The sequence below is a fragment of the Neovison vison genome, chromosome 13 (genome assembly GCF_020171115.1).
Source record: "Neovison vison isolate M4711 chromosome 13, ASM_NN_V1, whole genome shotgun sequence".
In the NCBI taxonomy this organism is placed as follows: domain Eukaryota; kingdom Metazoa; phylum Chordata; class Mammalia; order Carnivora; family Mustelidae; genus Neogale; species Neogale vison.
Genome location: NC_058103.1, coordinates 66,169,584 through 66,193,684, shown reverse-complemented (window position 1 = coordinate 66,193,684; position 24,101 = coordinate 66,169,584). Strand labels below are relative to the sequence as shown.

Here is a 24,101-nt window from a genome sequence, read left to right as displayed (position 1 = left end):
GGTCATGATCCCAGGGTCCTGGGATCGAGCCCTACATCGGTCTCTCTGCTCAGCAGGGAGCCTGCTTTCCCCTCTCTCTCTCTCTGCCTGCCTCTCTGCCCGCTTGTGATCTCTGTCAAGTAAGTAAATAAAATCTTAAAAAAAAAAAAAAAAGTTTAAAAAGGGAAGCTTAACACTTTTGAAGCCTGAGAACAAAAAACTCCATCAAGTCTCTTAAGTTTCATGTTTTCTACTTTTATAAGTATTAATAAAGTATATCTCCTAAGTATATGGCACTTAGCATGAAATTAATACTAAATTATATCTACAGTCCAAGGCAAAGTTCACATTTAAGTCATTTTCTTTTGCCTCAAGTGGAAAAAAGGAAAGGTATAGTGAAGTAAGCAAGTTAGAAGACAAATAACCACTAGTTTCTCAGCTCTGGGTTTTAGAATTCTTTCCATTTAAGAGTCAGATCATGATTGAGTCTTTACAAAGTTAAAAAGCTGATATTCTCACCACTTTTTACTTTCCATTAAAAAAAAAACGCATTTAGGTTGGGTTACATCTGCTGAATCTATATGGTAAAATTAGCAAAAAAATTTTTCTTCCCTCTAAGAAGCTAGAAAAAAATCTGTAGAAATGTAGTATTATGATCCAGTGGGTATAATTCATTCATATATTGGAATAAAGGAAATAAAAATTAAGACTGCAGCTTACAAATTATTTTATCTTGTACAAAGCTACATCTAATAAAATATCAGAATAAAACTCAACAAAAACAGTTAATAAGAATATGAAAATACTGGAATTATCCCTTTCATATAAAATGGTATCTTTGTATTAATGTTAATCTACCTAGATTAAGACAGAAGTTATGATCCATCAACTGAAAAAAGTTTTATCTCCACATCAGGGATTCAGAGTCAAAAGGTTCATACTGAACTTGATATATTCAAGGGCAAAAAGGTTTTATTTAAATTCACAATAAGTGCAAAAAGAAACGTATTACCTCCTAATACATTCCTGAGACATTTTGCTGTAAATCTTATATGTACATATACAGGCAACCTTAAGACCCAGACATTTCTAAGAACATTAAAAATGAGCAATAATATAAAGGTCTAACTAACGGAGGCCAGGTTAAATCTACCAACTGCAAAACTATGTAATCATTAAAATTATATCTTTTTCAGATGACTATAAAACATTTAAGACAAAAATGAATTTAAAATATTACAATATTTTTGTTAAAAATTAAGAAGGTGGTTTATATAAAAGACAACACTTGGAAAAAGTTGTAAAGATGTATGTCAAATATTAATCTCTAAGTATTAAGATTGTGGGTCTTTTTCACATTTTTCTTTACGTTTCTAGATATTATACTTCTTACACTGTCTGGGTAACAAGCATGTGTTACTTTTTATGATTATATAAACAAAGTTAGTTCCTTTAAAAAAAGAAAGAAAGAAAGAAAACCAAAATTAAAAAGACCTGGCCTAAATAACAGAGTACGTATCTAGATAAAACAATGCAAAAACAAAAACAAAAACAAAACCCCAATACTGAGACATGAGAGCCTCAGGCATGGCTCTGCAGGCCCAACTTCTAATTTGTATCACAGCAATCGTCCTTTGTTCGCTTCACATAGTTCTCTAATCTTATATTTCACAACAAGGTAGATGGTTAAAAAAAAACCCTGAAAACATGTTATACAGAGGAATACTTATTGATATGAAATGATGTCTTCTATGAAATGTCAGCTAAATAGGCAAATAAAACTGATACAATGGTCCTATTTTTAAAAGCTAATTAAATTAAAATATTATGGGGGTTTTGAATTTTAGCTTCAGTTGATTTGTTTCGTATTTCTTAAAGATGTGGGTGTAACATTTTCTAGATAGGTTCAAGGCCTACAACTGAAAAAGATCTTCAATTGACCTATATGTTATTTTCTAAACCTCAAAAAGATCTAATCATATCAGGAGGAAAAAATGGGAGGTATTTATACTTTAAATTAAAGCAACATTATCTAACATTTTCTAAAGAAATCAAAAGATAAGTCAGTTCATAAACAGCAAGTAGATAATAAGTAATCTAATATTAAAATAAACTACATTTCATTAAAAAGACCTACACCCCCAAATTCCAATGTTTCATGTCTATATTCAAATAGTCAATCATGCAAAAGTACTTTTATATTAAACATGCATGAATTACGTAGGTAAATGATGTTAGAGCTGAACACAGCCCCTGCCCAGCATTAAATGTTTTTAAATACAATAAGCAATTCACTGTATAATCTGAAACTTCTTAGAAAAGTTTCTTTTCATTCACATGCATAGCAAATTAGCATAATTTTAAAAAACAAAACTGTGTAACAAGTCCCCAAAACTCCCCTTATTAGCTTCCACAATAAATTAAACCATTTAAAAAGAGTTTTACTGCAAAAAACTTACACGCATTTCAGTTACACCCGCCATTTTATAAACTTCTCTGTCAACGAATATAAAAAGAATGCCTATATGGTTTTAGCCTTTGCTATCACTTTGTCCTTGACATAGTCAAAAAAGTGAGACTAGCAAGAATCAACAGCCAGTTCAAAATAAAGTTTTCCCCAAAGTGAGCTTCAAGTTTCTTCATTTAATACTCAAAAGTCTGAAGATACTTTTCATGTGGCGGTTTTTAAAGTTTGATTCAAAAAATGGAAATGAACTGTATCACTTGAGAGGTGCTATAGCTGAATTTATACTTTCACAGTACACTGATCATACGCAACATAGTGAAAAATACTATGAAAAAAAGTTACTCAGCTAGAGACCAAACAAACCTTACGGGCATCACTACCCTTCCTATTAGCCTTCCACCACAGTAGTCAACAAAATACTACCCAGGAGAGATTTTTCTGCTGTCCTCCTGCTTTGCTGTTGGATTAAGACCAGAAAGCAGCAATGATGAAAAGGGCTTTTATATTCACTATACTTAAAGATTTCCAAGCTAAGAAATATAACCTGGGCAAGAGTTGGTTATAGCTATAATACCCTATTTATCAAAAACAAGGAAATTTATACTTTCTCCCTTTTGAACAAATTTGTTACTTTTAATTTTTAAAAATTTTTTTAATTTGTTACTTTAATTCCAAGGCCAATATTCCTTACAAATTGGTAAAATTTTTAAAGCTTTAAACCAAACAGAAAATCTCCCTTGAAACCTTTCTTTCATCCTTATTAACATTATTTAAAATGATTTTTCACTTGATTAATAACACAGCCTGTTATATTCAAATAAATTTCAATTATACAACAAAGTTTAAAGTTAGTTGCCCTCGATGAAAGCAAAAAAAGGTACACACACACACACAAAAAAGCAAGAGTTGAAGAATTTTTTTCTAAGAGATTGGTATACAAAAATTATAATAGAATCTGCACTTACTCTTCACCCCTTTCTTCCCCTTTCGTTCCTTCTTGTACTGTTCCTTCAGTTTACTTATTAATCCCTGGTCTACATCCCAAACCTCAGTAGGTGGGGAGAGGTCATCTTTATCTACATGCAGCATATTATTAAAAGAAAAAAAATCAGCAGTTGGCAATGCAAGCTGTTGGCAGTAAACTGTTATAGTTTTACATAATCATAATAAAAATACACTAACAGCATATACCCAAAATACTTTAAAGGTGCAGTTTCAGTTTTGGTATTCACAACTCAAACTCTAAATGCCCATCTCATAAGTTTCTAAACAGTTAACACTAACAGTTAAATGGTGCTTCATATCTATGAATCACAAATTTGAAGGTTATTATTCTTTCAATGAGTAATATTCAATGGACTGACATTAGAAAACTGTTATACAAAAGAGATCACTGCATCTTTATAAAAATGTTCATAAAAATTATTCAGCCAGCATCATAAAAGCAAATGAATGAATTACATGCGAACTACTCATAAGAGTGCAAGCTGGAAAGGTCAGTGCCATTTTATTGATGAAAATATTCATGCACCTTCTGTCACACTGATTCTGCATGCACGGGTAACTATACTAATGGAGAGGCATTCTAGCCCAATATAATACATACATATAGTTCCAAAATACATTGTCTCCAATAATACATACAAAGCATTCAGAGATTCCCACCTCGGCCCCCACCACACCCAAATAGTTCAACATCTCATTACCTTCTTCCATTGGTCTACAACTAAGATTAGCAAAAAAAAACAAAAAAACAAAACTCAAATTCCACTGAAAAATTTTTGAGTTGATTTTTTTTAGGGTAAGATAAAAGCAGTGACAAGCATGGAGAAGTGAAAACATACATTGCTGTACATCTGCTAAAGAAGAAACTTCAGCTATTTTAGCTGAATAACAAATCTGTATTTATTTTAAGTAAATACTTGTGCCTGGAAAAATTTTACTCTATAGTAAACTAGAAGAAAACAGCATTAAAAAGAAGCAGAATAAAAATAAGTCTATTAGAATTACTTTAAGTATTAAGGGTTTTCCCTTCATTTGTTTAGTTTTAAAATAGCCATGTTACTAGAAAGTTTAACATTCTGTTACAGAGTAACAGCTATGAGTTTATGTAAGCATGTTACTAATTTAGAACTGTATCAAAACACACAGGCTAAGTCACTGAACAGGACTGACAGAATAATGAGATTTTAGGGAAACCACACTTGCTAAATTTCTGATAACTCATTATATTCCAGATTACAAGTCTGGTAAAACTGCCTAGGCCTCACTGACATAATCCATACAGTGGACATTAAAAAGCCTTTTTTGCCCCTTATAGACTGCTTTTTGCAGTAAATATAAAAATTCTCGTATTTGAATGGCATGTAGAAATTCAATTACTTACTGTACCTTAAGCCTTTTCTACTACACTTGTTACCTACCACTTTCTCCCCTCTAGATATACCTATGATCTTAGGCAATCTGGATGTAAAAAGCTAAATTCAAAGCTTTAAGTTAATTTGCCAACTTGAATTACGCAAACTAGGTTGCTCAAGATTGAAACATATACATAAGATTATCTGTGAAATTTCCAACTGTAGTACTGTTTGTAATACTGCAGTAATATTGATTTAAAGAGAAAATTTACTTTTGTGTACTCTAATCATGAAGTTTACTGAAAACGGCTGTAATCAAAATTATTCTGTGAACTCACTGGACACTCCCCCAAAAATGTGATCTAAAGAACAAATCATTTGCATTCATCTTAATAAAACTAGCAATTATTGTTTAAGTAACCACTTAAAGTAAGCCAAACAATGTATTTTTAAACCTAGAGAAAGAAAATTTAAAAACAAAAAAGCTTCAGTGGTATAAATTTTACATAGGCAATGCCATAGGACAGAAAATTTTAGTAAGATAGCCTCAACAGTTTTTTAAAAGACCTCTATAGGAAAAATAAAGTTGTAACTCTAATTCAAGTAGCAAAGGGTACTAGAGTGAAAAAGCAAAAGGGAATAAAAAGGATAAGCCTAAGGGAAAAAAAACAAATATTACTTGAAAGATAACCTAAAGTCTAGAAAACAAAGGTTAACTCAAAGCAGTGCAAAGAACAGGTTGGTGAATGCATATGTGCACAAAAAACATCCTGAAACTTGCCTTGTAATAACAGCTGATTTGATACTGCTTATAAGAAATAGTTAAGAGCAAAAGGGAAGAGGCAGCATAATCTTCTACATATTAATTCTGTTTTGTTAATAATCTAGGGGGGGAAAAATACCAAGAAATGAGGTTGAATCAGTTAGGGGAACTTTTTTGTTTAAAAGAAAACACAAATATGCACACATAAAAAAATGACCCTTAACAACTCAAAACCACAAAAACATAAAATTCTAATATGGTAATTCTAACTATCATAGTAGAGGAATTATATAAATTTACTTAATATAGCATAAAAATGTAACATCACTTTATGCAAATATTCAGTACTTTAATTATCCAATCCATAATATTTAAATACAAACATTCAGGTACTAATTACATTTGGTAGTCCTATAAATTTCCACAAATCACACTTCCAAAGTGGAGGAGAAAATAACCAAACATGCTCAAAATGCCATGTCTCCATGAGAGAAATAGCAAAATCAGAAATGCCTACTACTATTTTTGATTATGAGAAGAACTAAAAACTACCAAAATTAAACTCAGACTACCTAATGTAGATAACAGAAGAAAAATAGGATTTAGAAGCTTCCTAAAAAAGCAGTGGTTTTATATGATAAAAGTATTCAAAATTAGAATATCTGAGATTTATAATGTTACAAAATAAAAAACAACAAACTACCCACCTTGGGTGGGAACTGGAATATGTTTGAGTAGTAACTGAATAATAAATAAGTAGTAATAAGTAGTAATAAGTAACAAATAAGTAGTAACTTATTTATAAGTTACATTACTTATAAATAACAACAACAACAAAAAAAGTCTTTTGCCCAATAATTTAAATCTCAAAAACTGTCACCTTCCCATTTGTAAGTAAATTCAAATTTAAGCAAATGAGTTAAATAAAGGTATGTTTGTATATCCATCCTCTTTGTTTTGGAAAAACTGAATATAGCACCTGTTGAGTAGAAATGAAAAATACAGGAACAGTGCATAGATCCTTTGACAGTTTGCATTTGGTAAGGAAAGAAACTGCCTGAACAATTTTGTTCTTTTCCTTCTAAAGAACTTAAAATGCTTTAAAGATGGTTCAGTCTCATCTGGAAGGAAGAGACTTTCAGTTACTTCCATATACACAGATTCAGGTCACAGTCAAATAGTAATAGTAAAAGTGAGTAATATTTTACTGTTATCACTCACTAGTTAGGTCAGCTTTTCAAACTGCTCTAGAGCCAAAAGCCTTTGGACAGAAGGACCAATCGACTACACAGAATATAGCATTTCATTATTAAAGAAATAATGCCATTTTATACAAACTAAATTCCTGAAATTTTTGTATATTCTTTTGACAGTTAAAATTCCAGCAATTTCAGGCAAAGAAAGCAGGAATGGTTATATACCAAGCATTAGCTATGTAGATATTTGAAAACTGCTGATTATTTTCTTTAATGAAAATAATCTAAATGTTCATCAGTAAGACCCCAATTAAATAATGGAACATACTGACAGAATATTATGAAGCTATTAAAAATGTTGCTGCAGAAGAACAATGTATTAGGTAAAAAGTGTGGGTTATAAACTGGAACTAAGCAAAATCCTTTGTTAAAGACAGATACACATATATAAATGTTAAGCATGGTTCTCCTTACACAGTGGCATTATAGTTTATTTTGAATTTTTTCTCCACAGAAGAAGGGTTTCTAAACTCCTAAAATACACGAATTACAAAATAATTATATACTTATATAATTTAAATGTACTTATATAATTATAAAATAACCCGAGGGGGGGGAAGAGTACTTTAGAATCTACTGGGAAAAAATTAGGTATTTCTAACATTGAATGGGTTGCACAAAGAAGCTTAAAGAAAACTTTTATACTTTTATTGTGCCCCCTGAGCAAGGCTAATTCTTAAGAAAAGTAAACTAGAATATAGCCATTTTCAAATAGTAAGTACAAAAATGTATATTCAAAGTCTAGAAGGTAATTCTGAATTTTTTTCATATTTTCCACTAATGTGCCTCTTCTCTTTCCACTTAGAAGAAGAGATAAGGTCTGAAACAATGCTTAAGAATTATAATCAGTAAGAAAGCAAGTAAAAAAACTCAGATTTTTAAGTGCTTAAATTGTTATCAGGATAGTAAATAATTACATTACCTCTTAGGTTTTGTTTCTCCTGCTATTAGCAAATTCAGTTTCAGTACACAAATGAGGCATTTTTAAATAGTATGTGTTCCCATCATCAAAGTAGTTTTTAAGTAGTTAGTGATAACTCCTCCTGCTAGTAACTAAGCAACTTTGGTGTTCCTTTAAACTGTGCAATAAGGTACTTAGTGACCTTCTCCAATAAAGCTCTGTAAACATAGTGTGAGTTCTATCTGCCAGATAACATGCTGGTTTTCGAAGCTGACTGAATGAACAACAGAGTGGACCTAAGTTATTATCTTAATAAATGTTTATACTTTTATTTTCAAATGGAGTTTTAAATCCTGTATAAATAGAACTGTTTCCTTTCAGTTATAGCTGGATTATTATTAGCATTATGTATCATTTCCAAAGGCTAGGCCCTAACATATGCATACTAAATATATGTGGTAAAGTTTAATACATTCATTAAGCCTTGTTCAATGTAAAGCTGTAATTCAAGATTAGTAGCTTTATTACTTTCTAGTAATAAGTCAGGTAACACTGTATGGGCATAACAAGATTTAAATCTTTAAACCTAGATTCATTACCAAATTAAATAATGGGAATGCTTAAAACTACATAGATGTGCTTTTTTTTTTTAATTTGCTAAGAGGAAAAAATTGGATTTCTTTCAACTTTAACTCAAGGGAAGTTCCAAAAATCAAAATCCACCAAAAGGCATATATTAAACAATAGTTTTGTCACCAAATCTAAATAAATTGGTACAAAATACCCTGAGATTATTCAACACCACTTCCCCTTGTTCTCGTTCAACTGCCACCATCATTCAAATACTCACATTCCACATATAATATTCAATACCAATATATCCTTAAAGGCTATTCTCCCGCCCCCATATTTCTTTATCACCTTACCCCATTCTGTGCCATCCCCTGAACTCCGTGCTTCTCCAGCTCCTTCACCATCTTCAGCTGTCACTAAAAAATCAAATTCTTTCAGTGCTTCCTCAGTATCAGGATCATCAGTTAGGTCAGCAGCTAAACCTTCATTACCTATCTGAAAATGGAACATAAGCCAAGAATTACTTTCATCCTAGATTTTAAAGGGGTCCTTTATATGATTTCGCACAATTATCTTTATATTTGCACTCCCATTTTTAAATTACTTATACAAAATTTTAGATTTTCTATTTATTTCACCAATCCCCAAATATATGCATATAAATGGCAAATATAAATTTCTTAACAGTGTCATGTGAAGATTACTGTAAGATATGATGTAAGTAATCTGGTAGTAAAAAAAAAAAAAGGTAGCTAAAAAAATGGTTAAAATAATAATCAAAAGTAGTTCACTTCTTTAATTAGAATAGGATCACAATTACCCCTATTTATAAGTCCTTTTACTCATTTACATTCTGATAATACACTGTGTTAAACTGACTTCACTCACTGAGAAGTGCACATGTAGTCCATAATTCACAAGGTTCTGCCATGACTAATATAATAAGAATATTAACTGACCTTAAGTCAACAGCTGTGATAATAATAGTGCTTTGACTCCCAAGGAAAAAAAAAAAGGAGGGGGGATCTCTCCATTTACCCATGTTACACACGAGTATGCCGCATACATGAAATGTGAAAGGAAGGCTGAAAACTGCTTTAATAGCCTAAAAACTTTTAAGGAACAAGAACATTATTATAATATCCCAAGAAAACAAAACTTAACCCATGTACTTTTTTTTAGATACATGAAATACTCTATACTACTGTGGTAATTCATAAATGGATCATCTAATTTGTGTATACTCTTATAGCTAACCCACATCACTGATAAAATTGATAACTCAGTTTCTTAGATTATGAGGAAAAGTAAATTTTTATTAATCCTTATCAAAGAACAAGAATGTAGACACATACATTTATAATCTATAGTTTAGTCCCTCACCCAGAGTGGGAGTATCCCCATTGCAGCTTCACTTTATTTATCACCTGTGTACTGTACACGAAAAGACAGACTTCAGCAGTGATTCTTAATTATAGCAGGAGTGGATAAGGTGTTTTTTTTTTAAAGTTTCAAAGTGCCAGACTAGTTCTATTTAAAAAAGACCCCTTTTTGCCATTTAGTGAATGATACAGCAAATAATAATTTCTAATATAGGTGGGTAACAGTGAGAACTGACAATATATAAAACTTTCAATCGAGATGATAAAATAAAAAATAATCCATCACTTCTAATGTAACTTAAGATATCTTGAAAATTTCTACTCCAAATACATGTGTACATGTACTTTAGCCAAAAAAATTAAAAACTGAGTTCCTACTTTGTGTTTATTCATCCGATGTTTATCTTTTCCTTCTGGGATGCCTTCAATCATGTCATTTTCCTCTTCTTCATCACTGTCATCAGCATTTTCTAAAAAATTGAATGTCTCAAGAACATCACCAGAGGGCCTGTCAAAGGGGACAAAGATGAATCCAAATATTCCAATGGTTAATTCTAATATTTCTTTGTTTCCTATTTTAAAACAGTACTTGAAACCCGTATAGAGATTCAAATGATAACCTATTATAATATATTGCCTAAGTATTTTACCCAAGAAAATAATGTTTTGAAGATTGTTTTCTGACTAAAGTAAAAGTGATTGTTTTGTTAAGTTTTTCTTTGGGTAATTACTGTGTCAAAATCTTATAGTAACAGACACTCAAATGTGGTATTATTTCTCAAAATGAAGCCATCATAAGCAAGCAAGTAAACTTAACATTTCTTATAGCTCTACAACCTCTTACAGAGGTCCAAATGTCTGAAGACTAAAACCTGCCCAGATTTAAAATTATGGGGTAAATCGGATACAGATATTCCAATCCATTTCACAGACTTTCTTACCTACAAAACAGGATTCTGAATATACTAAAGAAATACTTTCTTCAAGTCTTTCAGAATCATTCAATTAATAGATAATAAAGATCGTCTATTTTAATCTACCTATGAAGTCATTTTTGTAAACTATAATTTAGTCCCTTCTCTATGTACAAAAAAGGGTTTTCAAATAGCTATTTAATATCTAATAACAAAGCAAGAGAACGGTGAAAATTTCAGCCCAACAAAGACTTACACAATAAAAGTCTCTGCTCTACCATTAACTAGATGACTGAATTTGGCCAAGTCACTTAAACCTTTTAGCTGCAATTTCTTTACCTGTAAACTGTTTGGGTTGAACTAGATGATCTTTTGGTACCAAAAAGAATAACAATCTAAAATACAATTCAGACTTTTTTTTTGAAGGGGACAGGGCCTGGAGGGGCAAAGAGAGAGAGAGAAAGAGAATCTTAAGCAGGCTCTATGTCCAGTGCGGAGTCCCCAATGCAGGGCTTGATTCTCACAACCCTGAAATCAACAGAAGACAGGGTCACCTGGGTGGCTCACTCTGGTGAGCATCTGACTCTTGGTATCAGCTCAGGGCATGATCTCAGGGTTGTGAGATCAACCCCTGTATCACCAGACCCACACAAGTGCAGAGTCTGCTTGGGATTCTCCCTCTCCCTCTTCCTGAGGGCAGATATCCACCCCCCTAAAATAAACTAAAATCTTAAAAAAAAAAAAAAAAGAATAAGACACTTGACCGAGTCACCCAGCCACCCTAATTCAGACTATTTTTTAACATAGCATGGATTTTAATAGGTCTCTATATACTCTACCTAATCCAGCTCATTGTTTAAGGACCTGCATAAAAACTGAATGTAGAGAGAGATGTTTTTCCAAATACAAATCAGTAAAACAAAGATACAGTAACACAGCACACACTTTCAGCTCAATATTTACAGTATGTCTTAACATCTGGGGATTAAATAAAAAGCAAAAAGGTAAGTGGCAAAACTGGTACATCAATGACAGAAAAATAGAAACTAGTACATTTAAGATACGAGAATTCCATTTCAAATTCTCACAAATTAAGTAGTATTGCCCCTTGGATAGAAATGTCTGTCTACAGGGCCGCCTGCGTGGCACAGTCAGTTAAGCGTCAGCCCTTGGCTCAGGTCATGATCCCACAGTCCTGGAATCAAGTACCATGTTGGGCTCCCTGCTCATCAGGGAGCCTGCTTCGCCCTCTCCTTCTATCCCCCCCACTTATGCTTGCTCTCTCTCCCTCTAGTTCTCTCCTTCTCTCAAATAAATAAAATCTTAAAAATTAAAAAAAAAGAGACGTCTCTAAAGTGAAAATTATATTTTAAGTTTCTAAAACTGTATTTTTTTTAACTGTATTTTTAAAATAAGACTTTATTTGTTAGAGAGAAAGAGGAGGGGGAGAGAGAGAAAACACAAGCAGGGGAAGCTGAGGCAGAAGGAAAAGCAGGCTCCTCGCTGAGCAAGGAGCCTGATGTGGGACTTGATCCCAAGATCGTGGGATCATGATCCAAGCCCATGGCAGACGCTTAACCAACTGAGCCACCCAGGCATCTCTTTAAAATTGTATTTCATCACAGCAATACACATGGATGGCTTTGAAATACAAATAGAACACAATTCATAAAAGAAAATGAATCAGACTTTCCAATATTAAAACCTTTGTTCTTCAAAAGACAGTGTTGGGGAACTTAAAGAAAAGCATACAGACTGGAAGAGAATATTTGCAAGTCATATATTTTATGAAGACAACCTGTGTCCATAATACATCAAGAACACTTAAATAACAGTAACAAATAAAAACAATAAGAAATGGGAACATTATTCAAATAGACACTGTCTTTGAGACAGAGATGCATAGATGGCATCAACTCATGGTCAACATCATTATTCTTCAGGAAAATGAAAATTAAAGCCACCACAGACTATGAAAGGTCTGAGACTTTACCCTACTTGCATGCTAACATACTGTTTCTTTTGAGATGCTTCTTTTTAGCATTCATGATGATGGCCTTTGTATTATTATTATTATTATTTTTTTTTTACTAATTTTATAGTGTAATTGAAATGAATCCTTTCAATCTGGAAACATCCTTGAAAATTAACAATCTATAAATTTATTCCAGAAAATTTTATTACTAATTTAATATCTTTTCAAGACCATTTTACCTGTTCTCTCTGGAACTCCTAGTCAAATGTTGGCCCTACTGATCTTTGAATTTACCTCTTTTCAGTCCTACTTTCTTCTTTCCCCTTTTCTCTTTTCGGAGGGTGGAGGTGGTGGGGGGGTGATTCTTCAATCTTATCCTCCAAGTTTTATATGGAAATTATTTCTATCACACCTTTTAATCTCTAACAGCTCTTTTTTGATTTCTGATTGAACCTTTTCTTAGAGCTTTTAAAATTTAAGTTCAATTAATTAACATATAGTGTATTATTAATTTCAGAGGTAGAGTTCAGTGATTCATCAGTCTTATATAATACCCAGCGCTCATTACACCCCATGCCCTCCTTAACGTCCATCACTAAATAACATCCCACTTGTTTTGTAGAGGTATTATCTTCTCTCAATCTTTTCAGAAGAGTAATTATAGTTTTGAAAATCTGCTCCCTGTTTTGAGTTCCTTTTTTCTTTGGTTCCCTGGTTTCCAATTTCCGTAGTAAAGTCTCTCCTGAAATGTTCACCTTTAAGAGTGAGGCACCAAAGGCTAACTCTATGTACTGAGTACACGGGGTGAGGTTTGCCAAAGTGACTGGCTTCACTTCTGCATGAAAGGACAGAGCCTCACCATTTCACTGGCAGATCCCAATTGTTAGTATCATTAAATCTTTCCTATTTATGTGATAAATCTCAACATTCTGCCTAGAAGGGATGTAAGACCCACTGCCAATATACCAGAAGCCAAATACTAGAAGAACAAGAGTCTCACTGCTCAGCTGGAGATTCAGATAATCCTCCTGTTTCCAGTTAAGTAGATTCTATCCTAGAGTTGTTTTATATCTTAAGAAATCAAAAATCATGGAACTTCACTGGAAAATACACCACCACAGGTGGAGGGATGTTTAGCTTGCTACACAGATAAAAGAGATCTGAGATTCTAACGACCTCTTACATAAACTTTAAACCAATACTCCAATCATAACCCTCTCTAAACCCAATCCAGATGTATCTGATACTTCTAATTCCTTAGCTGTTAGAGCTTTGCTGGCATTTTAAGACTTTAATTTGGCTTGTTCCTTTTATTATTGCTCCTGAATGTCCCTAGATTTAAAGCATGTGATATTCCTACATTTTCTTTCCAGCCTCCAAAACTGTTAAATGCTCTCTATCTGATGAACAGTATATCCTCCATACTCTTGCCAACTTTTCAAATGTTAAACTCACCCTATCCGGATGTATGGTACATCTTTGCATTCTTTCTACATATTCAGATTTTTGTTCTTCTGCATTAATGCATTTTAAAAAAGTCTTTAACTGTAATTTTAACAGAGGTTCCAGAAGGCCCATAACTAAAATGCGCCTTTTTAAAACCATGATGCTTAAGCAAAAGTCTCTGTCTATGGATTTTGTAATAGTTTTTTTTTTCATTGCCAACTATGTATTTACTATCCTCTCTCACTGTAAAAAGAAAATCAACAGAATAAGAAAATTAAGGTGGCTCAGTTGCTTAAGCAACTGCATTCGGCTCAGGTCATGATCCCAGAGTCCCAAGATCAAGGCCCATCGGGGACCCAGCTCCACGGGGAGTCTGCTTCTCTCTCTGATCTTTTCCACTCTCACGCTCTTTCTCACTCTCTCTCAAATAAATAAATAAAATCTTTAAAAAACAAAATTAAAATGTCCAGATGAAGAGAAAATAAAACGGAGGCCAAGGGCAAGGTTGGCTAAGTAAAAGGCTAAAAGTCAGCCGGGGGTGAGGGAGCATGTCTGCAGGGCACAAATATGGCAAGAATCCAGAGTAAAGAGAGAGAGCAACTACTGGAGGTTCGCAGGTAAATCAAACCAATTCCTAAGAAGCAGCAAAGATTTCCTGTTGCAAGATCTAAGAGAACTCTGTGCTCCTTGAATCCTCATAAAGTAGATGCTTTGTGACATGATGCACTGTGCATTCAAAACACCCCCTCCCCAATAAACCAACAAATACAAGAGTGACATTCACTCAGCGGAATCTAGTAAACATTACCCTGGGAGGGTCACATTTCAATAGGATACACAACTAGCACTTACTATGTTCTAAACGCTTCCCTATTAATTCATTTCTTCTTCACATTAACCCTATCATCACTATTTTACCAGTGAGGAAACTGGCACAGGAAGGTTAAGTACCTTGCCCAGAGTCATAACTAATAAGTGGCAAAGTCACAATTTAAACCTAGTCAGTCCTCCTCAGAATTCACATTCTAAACCATTAAACCTCTAATAATATGATCTAAAATTTGCCACTGCTCTGTTAAACATTAAGATTACTTCTAACTTTTTACTATTATAAATAAGAATGTGATAAACATCCTTCTGCTAAAATCTCAACGTTAGATCATTTTTCTCATTCCTAGTTTTCAAAGGCCCGAATAATAGCTGAACCCCACATACCTGCATTAGTGCAAATTCAGAATACGTAAGTATAACTCATTAAGATGGAAGTCAGCCTTGCTTAAGAACAACTATTACCTAAACATCTGTGGACACATGAATGGAACAAGAAAATGTGGTATATATATACAATGGAATATTACTTAGCCAAAAAAAGAAGGAAATCTTGTCATATCCTACAACACGCTAAACCTTCATGACATTATGCTAAGTGAAATAATGTGGTCAAACTAGGACAAACACTACATGATTCCACTTACATGAAGTACTTAAAGTACCCATAGAAACAGACAGTGGAATGGTGGTTGCCAGGGGCTGGTAGGAGGAGGAAATAGGGAGTTGCTATTCAAAAGGTACAGAGTTTCAGTCATAAAAGATGAAAAAGTTCTAGAGGTGTACTCTATAACATTGTCCTTACGGTTAACAATACTGCACTATACACTTTAAAAATTGTGAAGAGGATAGATCTCATGTTATGTGTTTTTTTTTCTAAACACAATAGAAAAGAAACCTATTAAAGTCTTAATCTTGCAAAGGCAAGGAGCTTTACAAGAAGATTAAGTCTGGTGTGGAAATTTAATTCAGATTCAGGTGTGCTAAACTGTATTCCTCTAAATATTTATAAATTCTATGAACTACTCAGCTTGATTAGCTAACAAGCTTAAAAATGCATAATACTTTTGCTTTTTCTCTTATACCACAAAAATATTCTGTGCTTCCTGAAATCCAGAGTAAAGAAAATAAGAGCTCTATTTGATGTCAAATGTTACTGAAGAGGCCTTATTTCTCAGAAATAAAACCCCTAAAGCAAAGGTTTATGTTAACTTGAAATTTTAAGTACATGTTTTAAACAAAAGCATAATGTCATGAAATATAGCTAAGGTAAGAAATAATGCTAGTTTATAAACAATACATAGCATTCATTTCTTAAGCTCTAAAGGAACTCAAGGAACTCCTTTTGCTTCTTTCCATTCTCTTTTTCTCTTCTACGTCCTTCCAACCTATGTTTTCAAGGTGACATCTAGTGGTTAAAAAAAAAAAATTCTACCTACTTATTAACACCCGCATTTTTCAAGTCTGTATTAACCAAAAGTGCGTCTGATAGACAAAAAACATCAAAGGTGATGAGGACATGAAGAAATTTCTGGTGGGAATGTAAAACAGTTTACCCACTTTGGATAAGAGTTTGGAACTTCCTTGACAAGGAATGGATAAACAAAATGTGATATATCAATAGAACAGAGTATTACTTGGCAATAAAAAGGAATGAATTACTGAAACATGGATGAAGCTTAAAAAACATTACGCTAAGGTAAAGAAGCCACTCACAAAATAACCACTTATATGAAATGTTCAGAATAGGGAATCTATAGAAGCAAAGTAGATTAGTGGTTGCCTGGGGTTGGCAGTGAAATGAGTGCAGAGCAGAATGGGGAATGTTGGCCAATGAGTTTGGGGTTCCTGTTGGGAATGATGAGTATTTTCAAAACTAAGATTGTGGTGATGGCTGAGAGACTGAATATCCTAAAAATAAACTACATTCTTTAAATGGCAGAAATGTATAGTATGTGAATTTTATCTCAGTAAAGACACTAAATTTTAAAAAGTATTAACTGATGGCTTTCTGACAGCAAACATAACACAAAACCTTGTTTCTTTCATACTTGTGTGTAAATGACCATTACTACTCTAGTTATAGAGTACCATTATAATTTATTGAAAATACCCTATCAAAAATTTAAATCAGGATGTTAAAGTAGCTCTGAACTACATGAAATTACTCTTCAACTGAAATTTAAATCTGCACCTATTTCAGAACTACAGCCGATTTCTTGGTATCAAAACTTAAGAGAGATCAATTTAAATTTGCCCATGGTACCATGCAGGAAGGAAAAAATCTTTAAATCTGAACTCTACCTGCTTTAAAAATTAACAAAAGTAACATGTTAAAGAGATTCATAGTATCCATTATATAACCAATGTTAACCAATAAGTACAGATCATACCTTTTGATTTCTTGTCCTTTCTGCTTAGGAGATTCGCCTCCATTCAGGATCTGTTCTAAGTTCTTTGTTTCTACTGATCCATTTGGCTCTGAATTGGATAGTCCAAGTAATGACCTTACCCGCTGAGACCGTACATCTAATATTGTATCTGTGTAACCTACTTCCTGAAGATATCTATAAGAGAAAATTTAAAATATTTAAACTCATATATTAAGACCTATAAACTTGTTAACTCAAAATCCTATCAAGGAATTTCAGAAAAAAACCATAAATCTCTAAAATATAATCTTCCTTTGCCACAAAACCTTCTTCTCTATAGACTAGTTCCAGTTCTAAGAGAACAAGGCCAATTATAAACCAAAATTTAATTTAAAAAGTATATAGTATGCTAACACTAATTGAGGGACGATTATCGTGAAACCTAAAAAGCCCAAGAACCTAAAAAGCTTTAGGAGTTGAGGATATATTAAAAAAAAAAAAAGTCCACAAAGGGGTAAAGAATGAGTAGAACTAAACCTCAGTACTGCAACATTCTAAGTTTAAACCTGGGTTCTTAGCCAGAGGATGATGCACAGGTTAGTTGTTCTTCTAGGACCTAAAATCTGGTACTGAAACTTTCTTTGTATCTAACTTAGGATCCAGGATGAGATCTGAAAAGAAAAAGGGACTAGATTATGACATAATACATAATGGGTCATGAACGGCTTTGTGTGATGAAGAATTTCCTCTAGAAGCATTTGACAGGCTAAGGAAGGATGTTAAAAGGAGTCTTAGACACTTAGGTGAAAGCCAATGATAGGGAACTTGGTTAGAATACTACTAAAACAGCAAGAAATAAAACTGAAGCTAATAAATGTGAGAAAAATAAGCAAGATATAATCTTAGAGACATGGTGCACAAATAAATATGGCAGCAGAATGTAAGGAGATGGGCACCTGCGTGGCTCAGTGGGTTAAGCCTCTGCCTTTGGCTCAGGTCATGATCTCAGGGTCCTGGGATCGAGCCCCACATCGGGCTCTCTGCTCAGTGGGGAGGAGTCCTCTTCTCCCTCTCTCTCTGCCTCTCTGTCTACTTGTGATTCTCTCTCTCTCTCTCTCTGTCAAATAAATAAATAAAGTATTTTTTTAAAAAAAGAATGTAAGGAGATAAAAGAATTTTAGAAAATTTTCAGATTTCTAACATAGATGGTGGTTCTAGTCAATGAAATGAAGAATAAGGTGTCCAGATCTGGTTTATACGGTAACTATCACATAATCATGTAGTATCTATGAAAGTGACAACATTTATTAGGCACAATAATAAAAAAGGTCAAAGCTCAGAAGAGACTAGACTCAGTATCTAGATTTGAGAGTCATCAGTGTTCAGCGGTATTTAAAGCCATGGATTTTAATGAAGTTACCCTGAGAAAAAACTCTGGAACAGAAAGCCTGGGGACACAGACATCTAAAGGACTAGAAAAATAAGAGAAAATCTAAGAAAATCAAAAGAAAGCACTTGAGAAATAAGGATGGGAAATGACAGCAGAGATTAAGTAAGAAAAAAGGCTCAAAAAAGAATGAAGAGTTAATGTCAAATGCTTCCAAAAGATGAAACAGGAACAAAAAAAGTCTCTTTCTTAAGTATGTTTGTGAGTAGCTTCCGTCTGATATCGAAGTAGAAAACAGAATACACAGCTGAGAAATGAACAAGGAAAACTACAGAGATAAACTCTTCTCAGTTTACAGAGATAAACTATTCTCAGGAAAAGAGATAAACTATTCTAAGGGTAAGATGTGGAGAGACAGAATATTAATCCAGGCAATAACATAAGGTTTTATAAGAGAAATACTGTACAACCGATTTCTCCACAGTTACTGCTCTCTTCTCAAAACTGCAATTCTCTTTTTTGGGGGAACAGATGCCATCACACTCTAACCATGTGGTCTGAATGAGCAGCCAAGATCTCACACAACTAGGTAAAAATAATTGACTCACGGGCATTTATTTGATCAAGTAAGCCAATTCTGAATTTCAGTAGAAAAGATTAAAACTGATATACAGAGGAGAAGAAAACCAGAGAATAAGAACGTATCATGATTTTTTCCATTCCCTAAGAAGACCTCAGGTATATGTCAGCTCTTGTCTTCTGGATACTCAAGTTATTCAGCACTTTCTTCAATTCTGCTAGCTACTCTAGCATCCTTCCAAAGACTAATCTGTTTTACTAAAGCTTGTTCAAGTTTTAATCACTAAGAGTTTGGACTGATAGTTTCAAGACTTTGAATGAAACATCAGAAACTAAAGTGATAAATTTGAGGTTTAAATACATCTACAGAAAGGAAAGCATAAAGTTAAGGGAGTTCTCACCTGACAGCCAACATATTTTCAGTGAAGTAGAACTTGAGGTGCTCTAATAAGTAAGGGAGAATGGGCTGAGATATGGTAAAAGTTTAGAGTATCTACTGAGGGTAATGGGAGCAGGATATGGTCAGGGTTATGAAGAAAGGCTCTCTACAATGTTTGTACAGGAAACTAAGAATATGTAAAGACATTCAGGGGACTCTGTGATTTTTCTCCAAGATTTAATTAGAAACAGAAGAAGCAGACAGCAAGACTGAACTGGGGGTGGGATACTGTGGGTTTAGTAAAATGACTGGTGGGAGAGGGTTAAAAGAAAGCACCAAGAAAGCTAGGGGTACTAGCAAAAGGGTGATGGATGATTGGTCTAAGCTGGAACTAGGTAAAAATAAAAACAAGAAAAGCCCACATCAACAAATAAACAAAATAAAACCAACCAGAGCTAAAGGAGCCAAAGGGGAAAATTAAAGTAGTCAAGAATCTAAAATAAGAATCAAGATAAGGTCAGAGAGCAAACAACATGGGAATTGGGGTGGAAAAGGTGGAATATAAGACAAATGTTGGTTCATGGAATATTCCAGAGTAAGGTAAGTTCTAGGTAATAATAAGATGAAGGGTCTCACCACATTTCACTGGGCTACTGAAGTGAAGTTAAACATCTATACGGGTGAGAAGTCTGAATAATTGTAAATTACCCAGAATATTAGTAGTACACAGATACCAAAGCTTTAAAAACATATGGCCAAAAAACAAATAGATTAAAGATAATAAGATATGCCACATAATTACTTTTAATACAGCAAAGAATTCAAACATTAAAAAAAAGAATTCAAACATCAAAATGTTCCTCAAGAATTCAAGTAAAAAGTAGGATTTGACAAGCCACTTATGAAAGGTTTCAGATAACTGGTTGAATTCCTCTATAAACCAGTAATATTCCTACGTAACCCAAGTTTATGAATTCTGCACTGATGGGAATGAGAGTATCGTGAGCTATGAACTCTGTATTGTTTTTATTCTTGCCTTCCAGTCATCCAGTTTTTATGACATTCTACCCCTCAAATAAGAAAACATCATCATCCTGAGTAGTGTTCAAAAGAACATTCAGAGGAGGCAAACTTTAAAAAGATCCAATAGTCTAATAAAGCAAGAAAGCAATTTGAAAACTCTACACTGTCCTGTTATCACCAAACAATTTTTCATTTGCGAGTGATCGAGGTATGAAAGTACTTAAGCACTTTCATAATTAGATCCTTAATGAAAGCTGAAAATGAACCATTACTTACTGTCTTAACAGCTGTCTGCCTTGCTTCCACGTTAACTGGCTATTCTGAGGTGCTGTGGGAGCTTCTGTGTCTTTGGTTTCTTCTAAAAATTAACACACAGACAAAAAAAAAAACAGATGATTTCATATGCATTTTATTTCAAGTCTTGAGAAAATATTGCCAAAGTTCTCTCAGGGATAAATTCCCACAAAATATAACTAAATATTTTATAAAGAACAGAGTAAATTAACAACTATTGAGTATTTACTGTGGGTCACTCATTTTAAATGCATTTATCCCAATAACTTACACAATTCAGGTATGACCCTCCTTGTTTTAACACTGGGAAAACCCAAGAGTACATAAACTCTACTAGAGATTCAAAAACAAAATACTAGGCTTTGAAATGAAATGCTAAAAAATAAATGTTTTTAACTACCAGAATTCTGCTGGGTTGAATGCTTTCAAAATTAAAAGGCTGTATTTAATATTTACTTAAGCATTCAAAATCAGCACTTGGAAATTTTATATATATAAAACCACTGAATAACTTAGAGTCTGTATCAGTTAACTTTAAGCAACACTTCATATAACCAACTTCAGTTTGAGAACTAAAACTTAAACCAGAAAATAGTTTCTACTACAATTAAAAAGTCATATTTTATTCTGGAATAAAAGTATAAGCATTAAGAGAGAGTTTAATAAATAATACAGGGGTGCCTGGGTGGCTGGCTCAGCCAGTTAAGTACCCAACTCTTGATTTTGGCTCAAGTCATAATCTCAGGGTCATGAGATGGAGCCCTATCCTGGGCACATACTCAATGGGTGGTTTGCTTCTCTCCTCTCTCTCCTTTGGGCCCCTCTCCCCACTCTCTCTCTCAAGCAAATAAATAAATCTTAAAAAAAAAAATACTATAATCTGAAGTGAGTCAAGCTCTCAATAAGCATCCCTAGATGGGCACCTGGGTGGCTCAGTAGGTTAAAGCCTCTGCCTTTGGCTCAGGTCATGATAACAGGGTCCTAGGATCGAGCTCCACGTCAGGCTCTCTGCTCAGTGGGGAGCCTGCTTCCCCCTCTCTCTCTGTCTGCCTCTCTGCCTACTTGTGAGCTCTGTCTGTCAAATAAATAAATAAAATCTAAAAATAAATAAATAAATAAATAAGTATCCCTAGAGACTTAAAACTTTATTATCAGCACAAATGATATTACAGAAATATTTTCCTATAAAGTCCTATTATGAAAATTAAAGTCAAGCAGAGCAGAGAGGATCATAGAAGATCAGCCTTCACACTAAATGTTGAGAACCCTTAGCATGGCTCACAGTTAGGCTCCTAGACTCCTCAAAGTCATGAGAACAAATACTGGTAGCAGGCATTACTTCTCTAACCCTAACAATCCCATTATTAACATCTTTTCATTATTCCCCCGAACACATGAATTTCTAAGATTTCTAGAAACAATTTTTTCATCCTAATAGCCTCTTTATTTTTGCTTATAACTTTTTCTATTTATACCATTGGTTTACTGTGTAATTACATATAATACATAACCACTAGAGAAAAAAAATATTTTTAGAAGAATTTTAACTGCCTCAAATCCTATCACCAATAGTGTTAGTCCTATTTTTCATCTCAAAATACATATATAAACTTCTTTCTTTAAAAAAAGAGGGTGGGGGGGCGCCTGGGTGGCTCAGTGGGTTGAAGCCTCTGCCTTCGGCTCGGGTCATGATCCCAGGGTCCTGGGATCGAGCCCTGTATCGGGCTCTCTGCTCAGCAGGGAGCCTGCTTCCTCCTCTCTCTCTCTCTCTCTCTCTCTGCCTGCCTCTCTGCCTACTTGTGATCTCTGTCTGTCAAATAAATAAATAAAATCTTTAAAAAAAATAAAAATTAAAAAAATTAAAAAGAGGGGGGTTCAATGTGTGCACTGTAGCATAAGCTGCTTTTGACAATGTATTTGAATATTCTCAACATTCTCTTGATAGTAATAAATAGATTAATATCATAAAATGATTATCTATTATTCCAAAGAAAGTATATGCCTACTTAATGAGTCCACTAATGTTGACATTAGTTTCTACTTTTCCTTATTATAAATAATGCTGCTAAGGATATCTCTGAAGTACATCAGAAGCATATAGATCAATGAATTTTTTAACACACCAACGTAACCAGTTCCTCAATGAAGAAACAAAACATTTGTCAGCACCCCAAAAGCTTTCCTTGTGCCCTCTTCTAGTCACTAGACACTCCTAAAAAGGGTATCAATACTATCCTGATTTATAAAACCTAGATTAATTTTTTAACTTGATACACACAAAATCGTTTGTATCAATTTTCAGTTTTATGTTACCAGTCCATGTTGTCAAGTGTAGTTAGTTTACTTTTGTTGCTAACGAGCATTCCACTATGCTAAAATATTACACAGTATATGTACTCATTCTAACCCTGCAGGTCATTCAAGTTGTTTCCTGATTTTTAATACAACATACTATACACAAGCCTTATGGTGAACATATGTATGCCTTTAAAGGAGTAGAATACCTAGAAGCAAAATTACTGGGCCATAGAGCATGCTGCTATGTCTATGTTCTCTTTAGTATCACTGACAAACCACTTTCAGAGCAGTTCAATCAGGTTTCAATCTCAAACCCCAGTAATTCCTCAACAACACTTCACCTTTTTTCTCTTTTGTATATTATTTTAGCCATTCTGATAGGTCTCTAATTATATACACTGCATTTTGGTTGTATGTCCTCAATAACTAATAAAACTGAGTCTCATTTCATCTACTTATTGGCCATTTGGATATTTTCTCTTATGGGCTGCCTTTTCAAGTCTTTTGCCTATTTTTTTCCTGTTAGAGATTTTTTTTTCCTAAAGGCATGAAAAAGAGCTCTTTACATATTTAGATACAACCCCTTCTATAAGTGTTAGGTTTAGAATACATATACATATTGGTATTACTGAGGCACAAGTACAAAAACATTCACATCTTGTACGTCAAGACAATATTTTACACTTTTTTACATTTTGATTTTGTGCATATATAAAAGGCAATACTAATTTGTTCAACAGCTCTCTTGAGCTATACTTTGATGTAAATAATTTCATTTCATTTTGTTTGCATGCTGTATTTAGCCCATCCTTTTGTCTTTTTCCCCTGCTCAACACCATGAAGTTTTGCTACATCAATAAAAGCAATCTATTTTGCTATTGTTGTTTCCCGTAAGTAAAATAATTGGATGTCATTTATTCCTCATTTT

General features: G+C 33.6%; 1 protein-coding gene across 2 annotated transcripts in view; it reads right to left on the bottom strand.

Annotated features, from left to right (window-relative positions):
• STRN3 (striatin 3) overlaps positions 1-24,101 on the bottom strand; it is a 116,856-nt gene that overhangs the window by 31,022 nt on the left and 61,733 nt on the right. Inside the window, exons 4-8 of one of the 2 annotated variants that reach the window (XM_044230498.1) lie at positions 20,858-20,939; positions 17,235-17,408; positions 10,057-10,186; positions 8,650-8,791; positions 3,412-3,522 (exon numbers count right to left, since the gene is read on the bottom strand). In XM_044230498.1, coding sequence (XP_044086433.1) covers positions 3,412-3,522; positions 8,650-8,791; positions 10,057-10,186; positions 17,235-17,408; positions 20,858-20,939 — 639 coding nt within the window. The remainder of the gene's footprint in view (positions 1-3,411; positions 3,523-8,649; positions 8,792-10,056; positions 10,187-17,234; positions 17,409-20,857; positions 20,940-24,101) is intronic. The other variant, XM_044230500.1, reaches the window with a different exon arrangement.